At 50.3% G+C, this 9631-nt stretch overlaps 1 protein-coding gene across 1 annotated transcript; it reads left to right on the forward strand.

The window, feature by feature from the left end:
- Positions 1 to 1006: 1006 nt before the first annotated feature.
- Positions 1007 to 3449, forward strand: SP9 (Sp9 transcription factor). Its single transcript, XM_035112680.3, has one exon. The coding sequence runs from the start codon at positions 1019 to 1021 to the stop codon at positions 2336 to 2338; it is 1320 nt and encodes a 439-aa protein (XP_034968571.2). The 5' UTR covers positions 1007 to 1018; the 3' UTR covers positions 2339 to 3449.
- The last annotated feature ends 6182 nt before the right edge of the window (positions 3450 to 9631 follow it).

A 9631-nucleotide genomic window follows, 5' to 3' on the forward strand; every position in this document is an offset into this window, starting at 1 on the left:
TCGCCAGCCTGCGCGCAAGGCAGAGCCCCCCTTCGGATCCCGCCGCCCAGCCGGGAGACTTGGCTATGGCTACGTCTATACTTGGGGTAAGTCGGGAGGCGTTTCCGTGCTTGAGGACCTCGGCTTTCGTTGTCTTTTTTTTATGCACGACTTTAAAACTGTTGTTGTCGCCGCGGCGAGCAGTTTGTGGTTGCACGTCGGGAGAAAGCGGGTAGAAGCGTAAAGGTAAAATAAAGCTTGTCTTCTGGAGCCGGCTATTTAGATTCCAGTTGCTGTAAAGAAACAGCTCGTTTTTGTTCGCCGCTTTGATTTGCAGCCCTGCCATGTTTTCCTAAAAATTTCTGCGCGTTTTCCCCACGTAGGCTGCTCGGGTTTTCCCGGCTCGTAACCCATATCCCGCTCGACGTTTTTGTGCAGCGTAGTTTTAGACCTCGCCCTGCGTGGCTTTGGAAAGCTCATAATTTTTGCTCCCGGGATCTTTGCCATTAAGGCCGATTTGTTTGACCCACCACAAAGGGGAGGGAACGGGAGGAGATGAGAAAAATGCATCGACTTCATTTTTTTTTAAAAAAAAAAAAAAGCAGACGTGCGATTTATTCCCTTTCTTCCTTTTTAAGCGTGGTTTTCTTTCTGCTTCTGCCGTGACTGCTCCCTGGACCCTTGTCATTTAAAAAAAAATCGGCTTCCACCGTTTCCTGCTGGATCGCGGTGAAAAGCATGTCCAAATAATAAGAACGACGACAATAATGAACCCAGCTAGGCGGGATGCAATGGCACGGGAGTCTTACTGGTTTCGTTTTGTTTTAAAGGTCGAGTAAATTGCGCGGAACTTTTCGCCAGGACGCCGTCGCCGTGGCTTTTGGGGCCTCCTCGGAGAGGAAGCCGGGCAGCGCCTGTTGCGCGCGCGTTTCCCCGTGGCGGCGGATCCGGGGCTTGGGCGCGAGAGGCTGACGGGCTCGTTTTTGTGTCTCCCTCCCCTCCACAGGAAGAGCCACGCTTCGGGACCACGCCTTTGGCCATGCTGGCCGCCACCTGCAACAAGATCGGGAATACCAGCCCGCTGACCACCTTGCCGGAGTCGAGCGCCTTCGCCAAGGGCAGCTTCCACCCGTGGAAGCGCTCCACTTCCAGCTGCAACCTGGGCTCCAGCCTGTCCGGCTTCACGGTGGCCACGAGCCGCGGCTCGAGCGGGCTGGCCAGCGGCAGCGGCACAGCCAACAGCGCCTTCTGCCTGGCCTCCACGTCGCCCACGTCGTCGGCCTTCAGCAGCGACTACAGCGGCCTCTTCTCCAACTCGGCGGCGGCGGCGGCCGCGGCGGCCGGAGTTTCCCCCCAGGAAGCCGGCGGGCAGTCGGCGTTCATCTCCAAAGTGCACAGCTCGGCGGCCGACAGCCTGTACCCTCGCGTGGGCATGGCGCACCCCTACGAGTCGTGGTATAAGTCCGGCTTCCACTCGACGCTGGCGGCGGGCGAGGTGGCCAACGGCGCGGCGTCGTCGTGGTGGGACGTGCACACCAACCCGGGCTCGTGGCTCGAAGTGCAAAACCCGGCAGGCGGCCTGCAGAGCCCGCTGCACTCGGGCGCCCCCCAGGCCTCCCTGCACTCGCAGCTGGGCACTTACAACCCGGCCGACTTCAGCTCCCTCACGCACTCGGCGTTCAGCTCCACGGGCCTGGGCTCGACGGCGGCGTCGCACCTGCTCTCCACTAGCCAGCACCTGCTCACGCAGGAGGGCTTCAAGCCCGTGCTCCCCTCGTACACGGACTCCAGCGCCGCGGTGGCGGCCGCCAGCGCCATGATTTCCGGCGCCGCGGCGGCCGCGGCAGCTGGGGGAGGCTCGGCGCGCTCCGCCCGGCGCTACTCGGGCAGGGCCACCTGCGACTGCCCCAACTGCCAGGAGGCCGAGCGTCTGGGGCCGGCGGGGGCGAGCCTGAGGCGCAAGGGCCTGCACAGCTGCCACATCCCCGGCTGCGGGAAGGTGTACGGCAAGACGTCGCACCTCAAGGCGCACCTGCGCTGGCACACGGGCGAGCGGCCGTTCGTGTGCAACTGGCTCTTCTGCGGCAAGCGCTTCACGCGCTCCGACGAGCTGCAGAGGCACCTGCGGACTCACACGGGCGAGAAGCGCTTCGCGTGCCCGGTCTGCAACAAGCGCTTCATGCGCAGCGACCACCTCAGCAAACACATTAAGACGCACAACGGCGGAGGAGGGGGCAAAAAGGGCAGCGACAGCGACACGGACGCCAGCAACTTGGAGACGCCGCGCTCCGAGTCACCCGACCTCATCCTGCACGAGGCGCGGGGCAAGGACTCCACAGCGGGGCCCAACGACTCGTAGTAGGGGCTGAGGGAGGGCGGCGGGAGACATTTTGGCGGGACACGGATGCGCCAAGGAAGAGGCTGGAGGAGAGAGCGCGCGCGAGGAGAGGAAGCGGCGCGCGCGGGAAGGGAGGGGAGGGGGACGCCAAAGGCACCCCCAGAAACAGCAGCAGCACCGCCACTTTGGCTCCACTTTTCCAGGAGCTTTCGGAAGGGGGGGAAGGGGTGGGAGTGGGCGAAAAAGGTGAAGCAGAGGGCGCGCTTTTTAGACCCTCTGCTTGCCTGCTGTTGATGGAGAGACTTGAACCCGGCCGGAAAGGGCAGAGACGCAGACAAAACAACCATTCAGTAAACAATAAACCACGACCTTATCTTCCTGGCGAACAGCAATAGAAGCGGCTGGAGATCACGCGCAGCCTCCCCTCTCCGAAAAGAAAAGGGGGAAAATCAGACTAAACCAAGCAAAATTTAAAGGGGGGCAACAAAACAAACCATGAAGCAAACAAAACAACCCGCCACCCAGGACCCAACCATGCAGCCCTTTGGAGTGGATTATTATAATATAGCTATACGTATAAACCTACTGCAGACTAAAGCAAGTCGTAATCGACAAAGCAATCTACCACGACGCTTTTTTCTATTTAAATATTGGGAAAGGAGAAATCGTCCTTTGCACACGCACACTCAGACAGGCACACAAACACACACACACAAAGGCTTAAGGTGAGAAATTAAACTGGAAAACGGTTGAGACAGTTTTATCTCTGTATCATCAAACAAATGTATAAATAGGGTTTCAAAACACACACACACACGAAGGATTGCATTCTCTCTTTTCCCCTTGTAAATGTCAATTCTAATAGGGATTTTTTTGGGGAGGGGGTAATTCCTGAAATTCAGGGGAGTTTTTTTAAAAAAGAAATTATTATGATTATTATTATTATTTCTGATGCACTTTGTGGAGGTCAGTATATATGTAAGAGATATTTAACATGTTGAGTTAACATTTCACTCACACCAGTAAGTTAAGGTTGTTTAAAGGAATTAAATGCGTTTATCTGTATTGAGGGGGGAGGGGACGACGACACTTGGCATAATATTTTCATTTTGGTATTATTAAAGAACTCTGAACAATGCGCTCTGGGGTTTCATTTCCACCCCACCCCCTGCCTCAGTCAAAGGACTTTGTATTGCGATCTGCCTTCCTCTTACTTAGATCGTTTTATCTCCAGGTACATGGGATCGGATTAGGCTTGCAATTCTATACACACTAACTAAGGCATCAGGGGCCCATTGAATTCCATAGAATTTCTTCTGAGTAAACACGCTTCCGGGTAGTGAGTTCCATATGTTCAGGTCGAATGAAAATGCTGGATGCTATGAATACTAAGAATCTGGTGTCATCCAGGACTCCTCAAGGACAATAGATGATATGAATAAACCAAGTCCCCTTATTTAGGATTGCAGTTCGTATCCTATTGAAATCTCAGCGACAAAAATCGCCCGTTGATTTGGATGGGCTGCGATCCTATAGCTCCTGGCGCAGCCCAGTGTGGATATCCAACTTGTTAATGCGACTTATTTGTTGTTTAAATTATAGACATCGCCTCCCCAGAAAGGAATACCCATCTTCACACCCCATATCCGATCTTGGGAGATTTTCATAAGTAAATTGCTTCTTATAAGGAGTTTAAAGATAAACGCTGGGCCGAGCAAGTATTTATTTAAAAAAGAAGAAGCTTGCAATGGCTCCAACGAGGTTGCTCAGGTTAGAGAGGAAGGCAGCCCCGGGGGAATAAATAGCTAGTCAATACCCCGGAAAAGACATTTCATGCCTAAATGAAAATCTTGTTAAATGTTATTAATTTTGACTTGGAGCACAGAGCAGCCCCCTGTGCCTTGTATTCCCTTATTAGAGATTCATGTCTTATCAAATATCTAATTAATCTCCTAGACATCATTTGTTCTGGCCAACTTTATCTCAGCTGGTCCGCGGGGAAAACCCTCAGAATATTCTCGGTGACAAAGCTTCCCTTGAAGATCCTTTTAATTGTCTAAATTAACTGCGCCGAATTTGCATGTCAAACGGCTAAGGGCAACCTGAGATAAAATGTAAACGTTTTAAAAAGCCTCCCCCAAACCAAGCACTTGATTTGATAACTGGTCCTTTTTTAATGTTAGGGAAGACAACTGGCTCCTTTCCCTTTTCAAAAGATAGTTGATCTATGCAAATAGTGAATTGGAAATGCTTATATCCCCGTCCCCCCCACATGCAGTCAAATGGTCCTCGCCTGTTATTTGAATATCAGTGGCTCTGCTATTGAAAAGGTTCAAGGATGCTCTCTGACTTCTTTGTGATTACGCAGTGCAGCGTCTTATTCTAAAGGGGGAGAAAAAAACCTCAGGAATAATTAAAGCCTGGGATAAGGCCTGGGAACACATTTGGGACAGGAATCTCATTTAGACGGGCTCTTTCAAAATAAGGCACAGTTAAATTGACCAGAAGGCAATTATTGAAATGAAAATTATTTTCACTGCTTTTGTCTTCTGACCACCAACTTAACAGTCGCAGGATATCTTTTTTTAAAAAAAGGGAAAATCGTTCCAATGAGATAATTGCGCTACTTTAAGGGGGGGGGAGAGAGAGAGAGACTGCGAAGGAGCAGAAAGAAAGAGGTTACATTGGGGAGGGGGAGGGGAGAAAGTTAATTTAAATTGCACGTTTCCAGAAAGAAAGGCGAAAATATATGTGAAGCCCCTTTTTTATTTTACGAAATTGGGCATGCAAATTCAAGCCACCCAGCCTATCCTATCCTATGCGCCGGATTTGCTGGCAAAAGTAGGCGAAAGAATCCCTGAATAAAAACATCTGTTGTGTCTACCAGGGCTCGTATTTAGCTTCCCTCGGTAATTGTGCTGAAATGCAGCCGCTGAAACCCGGGCTAGATTATAATGTCTCGAGCAGTATTGTGAACCGCAGTCTTCAATGCTAAGATGAGAAGGGCTGCCAGAAGCTTATCTGCAAGAAATGGGCAATTTCAGTTTGAGCTGTTTATCTGTCTACCGGAGTTAGTGGTAATAATATGCTTCTTATTTATTTTGTTTATTTGTTTCGCCCGACACCGGGCGGTGTCGGTAATGGGCTCCTCTCTCTCCCACTCTGGCAAGCATAATTTGGGGGGCGGGGGGGGAGGAAGCGCTTCCTAAGGTGTGAATCTCTCCATGCCCCATGCCCAAATCTCCACAAAACATTTGTGTTGTTTATATTGGGGTTTTGGAAGGAGGAGAGGGAAGCAACGCAGCTGGGGGACAGAGGACACGCTTGAGGAGGGGCAAAGTAAACAGAAAGCTTTAGGAGATACACAGGATGCAGCTTCCGTCCCTCCACTGTCAGTTGTGCTGTTGTTGTGTGTGTGGGGCTGCCTAAGGAATGCGTCCCTCTGGTTTGTTTGGGCAGCAGGGGCAGCCTGCTTTTTCGATCTGTAATTTAAAAACAAACAAATAAATAAAACCAGATCAAAGAGCCCCCACCCCCACCCCGTCCAGGTCCACTTTCTGCCAGGCCGGGGTTACATTCTCAGCTCAATGATCAAGGACCTCTGCGCATTCCTTTTGCCCTTCGAGGTCAGGAAACGTCCATCATTTACAGACTCCCCAGAAACCAAGAAGGGGGAAAACTTCAGAAGAGAGCTGCAGAGCCTGGCGGCCGAGAGGGCATAAGAAGGAATGCTAACTGTTTTTTTTTCTTCCCCCTTCCCCCTCCGGAGGGGATATTTATCCAATAACCGAAACAAATCTGACCATTGTGCGCATTGTTAGAACTCTCAGATTTTCGCAGTCCCTGTGTGTGCGCGCGCGCTTATGCACACATAAGAAAGGATGAGAGCAGAGGCAGACTTGCTCCCTCTTTTCCATTTGGCGTTTGTCTTAGCTGGAGAGACACTCCCGCCCTCTTAAAAGGGGGTTGGAGAGCCTAGAGAAGAAGGCACCGGAAGGGGAAAAGAGGCTGCGCGGGGTGTGTGTGTGTGTTTATGGCTGAGCGGGATTGTGGGGGAAGAGAACACTGCTTTAACTGGAGTGAGGGCCACCCAACGACTATTTGTACTTTCTCTCACCCCGGTATTGTTACTTCCGGGAGGGGGGGGTCACAAGTCAAAAGAGGGCTGGTTTCACCACGCCGGTTTAGATCGGCGGGCATATGAACGTGCACCCTCCGGGGCTGCAGCCCAAAATCTTGCTTCACTAGGCGGAGGACTTGCTGCTAAGCAAAAACAGCAGAGGATGGTGCTTTAGATGAGGTAGAGACTGAAGTGGGGAGGATATCTGAAGCCGATCTGTTGTCCTATTCAGCTGGATTTCGCCCCTTATTTCATGCATGCTGCTTGAGGTTTTCTCCTCAAATGCCTGTGTTTATTTTGTTCTATGAAGTTTATATATGTGCGTGTGTGAGCGCTCATCCTCGTATAACCGCGACAGCTGATTATTTTTCATATCCACCCACCCATACACGCATCAAGTTTATCTTCTAATTTATTTGCAGCCGTTATCTGTATTCACCCAAGAATCTTTTTCCGCGCTAAAAAAAAAGGCAGTTGAGGAAATGCTGCAGAAAAATCGGCCTATTTGGGTAATTGGTATACTAGTGTTTATTTTAAGTGAGAATAATTTAGCTACAAATTTATTTAAGGAATAACATTCTTAACGTATTAAAAAAAACCCCTGAAAACTCTGATTTGCTTTTATGTTTGACAGTCACTTTTGAGTCCTTGGAGAAGAGGAGAAGAGGGAAAACCGGTGGGAGGGAAGGATTCTGATAATTTCTGACTCTTTGGCGCCATCTAGAGCTCGTTGGGTGAAGAGATTCATTTCCGATTCATTCCGAAACCGTCTTGTGTTATATTCTCTGTAAGAGAATTGTGGTACAAACCTCCACCTTTTTTTCTTTGGCCAAGCCGGCACCTCCAAAATCTATCTACAACGAAGCAGCTAGGACCGAATGTTCAACCGATGCCACTTACTGAATTCGTGCATTTGTGCATAATAATACATAAACCGAAAGGAGGAGAAAAAAAAATCTTTATGACTATGGAAGTCAGGTCATTGTTCCGTTTTTTCTTCTCCTTTTTATGCATTCCATGTATTGGGGGCATCGATAGGAGTCTTTCCACGTTTCTGAAGATCCCTGCGCGGCGATGGCTAAGGCCATTTCCTAACCGACTAGGCTTGGACAAGCGCGGCGTGGCCAAGGCTCTTTCGCCTCAGTGCGCCACGTGCCGAGCGGTGCATTTTATTTGCAGAAAACACACACACACACAGAGAGAGAGAGAGAGAGAGAGAGAGAGAGAGGAGAGAGAGAGAGAGAGAGAGAGAGAGAGAGAGAGAGAGAGAGAGAGAGAGAGAGAGAGAGAGAGAGAGAGAGAGAGAGAGAGAGAGAGAGAGAGAGAGAGAGAGAGAGGAGAGAGAGAGAGAGAGAGAGAGAGAGAGAGAGAGAGAGAGAGAGAGAGAAGAAGAGAGAGAGAGAGAGAGAGAGAGAGAGAGAGAGAGAGAGAGAGAGAGAGAGAGAGAGAGAGAGATGAGAGAGAGAGAGAGAGAGAGAGAGAGAGAGAGAGAGAGAGAGAGAGAGAGAGAGAGAGAGAGAGAGAGAGAGAGAGAGAGAAGAGAGAGAGAGAGAGAGAGAGAGAGAGAGAGAGAGAGAGAGAGAGAGAGAGAGAGAGAGAGAGAGAGAGAAGAGAGAGAGAGAGAGAGAGAGAGAGAGCAAGTTCGGAGACTGGTGGCGTTCGTGCTTGGCCATTTCTATCCGCTTTCGCTCTCGCAGAAATAATGGGGTGCTAATTCCACCAGAGTAAAACAGCTGGAACACAAGAGTTTTGGAGAAACGCCGCCGTGGTGGTGAAGGGTTTGCCTTCTGTTATCCCCCAACTTTCCCATTGCGCCAAAAAAAAATGTTTAAATTTCCCCGTTCAAATACTTCCAGTTCCTCGCCTTTAAGATTACATTAGACGGCGTAGGAGGCGCAAGAAGAACCACTTGCAGCTCTTTGCGTGCGGCGCACTGTAAATATAAGGCTCAAGGAAGGAGAGAACAGCTTGGGAAGATCAGAGGAGGAGGCTGACTTTTTTTTTATCTTCCCTCGCTCTCTCTCTCTCCTTCACTCCCCTCACCCTGCTTCGCCCATTTGAAAAAGCCAAGCGGATTGAAACCTTTGATTCCCCCGCCGCCTAGCCAAGAAGAAGGGGAGGCCTGCGGGAGGCCCTGGCGTTTTGGTGCGGTCAGCTATGTAAACGTGGCTGCTCTGCTGCACAGCAGGCTCCGCCTCCCCGCCGCCATCCTCTCCCTCGGCGCAGCCCAATGAGTTTGGGCTTTGCCTCGCTTGCTGCCGGTTTAATATCCGTCTCCCCGCGCTGCCTGTTTCCAAGATGTGCTAATTACTACTTGGATAGCAGGGGCCCAAAAGTCCTTGTCCATTACCCTACTACAAAGTAGGGCTTTTTGCTAGGGGAGGGGAGGTGGGGAGGGGCGATTTATTTTTTTTAATTATTAAAAAAATGCCTTTCAGCCTAAAGCTGCCTTACCTGAATGTCATAATTACAGTAATTATGTACATCCAAATTACATGCTAATTAAATTAGAATCAAATCGTTCTAAATCGAAATCAATGAGGTAGCGGGAATTAATCAATGACAACATAAATAGAGAGCTTCCTTAGGGGATTTTATTGTAACGATCCAAGAGGGAATCTGAGCCGAAAAGTCACCTGTTTATTTACTTTTCAATTAGTAATAATTTATGCTTCTTCTTCGTCTAAATTTCGAAGCTGTCGGCTGATTCCCGGTGCCCTCCCTCCCTCCCCAGCCTCTATAAATCAAGTAGAGCATCAGACTGGGATGGAACCATCATAGACACCCCCCAGAACCTCTCTGAAATCCGGGGACATACAGGCCCCCAAAAAGGGAGCCCCTTCTCTCTCGTTGCCCCATGAGCGTATGTAGGAGCTATAGAGGGCATCCTAGGTTTTTCTTTACGGTCGAAATTAAGACTGAGCTGGAGAGTTGCGGAAACACGCGCACTATTACGCACCAAACACACAGACACCTTCCTCCCTCTCCCTCCGCGTTCGCCAACGCATTCACACCTACTCCGTGCTGCAGAGAGACGAATCAAGCGGATTTCCACCCAGGACCCCAATTCCGCTGGAACCAGGCACACACACATCCCGATTTTCTCGGCCAAGTACATGACAGAACATCGCTAGTGTTTGTGCGCCCCGGAGCACGCTGCGACCCACAAACTGTTTTTCAAGTCGTTAGCCGCC

Source organism: Zootoca vivipara, chromosome 1 (genome assembly GCF_965207765.1).
Source record: "Zootoca vivipara chromosome 1, rZooViv2.hap1.1, whole genome shotgun sequence".
Taxonomy (NCBI): domain Eukaryota; kingdom Metazoa; phylum Chordata; class Lepidosauria; order Squamata; family Lacertidae; genus Zootoca; species Zootoca vivipara.

Bases quoted from the DNA above. Each gene is read 5' to 3' on its own strand.
- SP9 (XM_035112680.3), top strand. From the start codon at position 1,019: ATGCTGGCCGCCACCTGCAACAAGATCGGGAATACCAGCCCGCTGACC.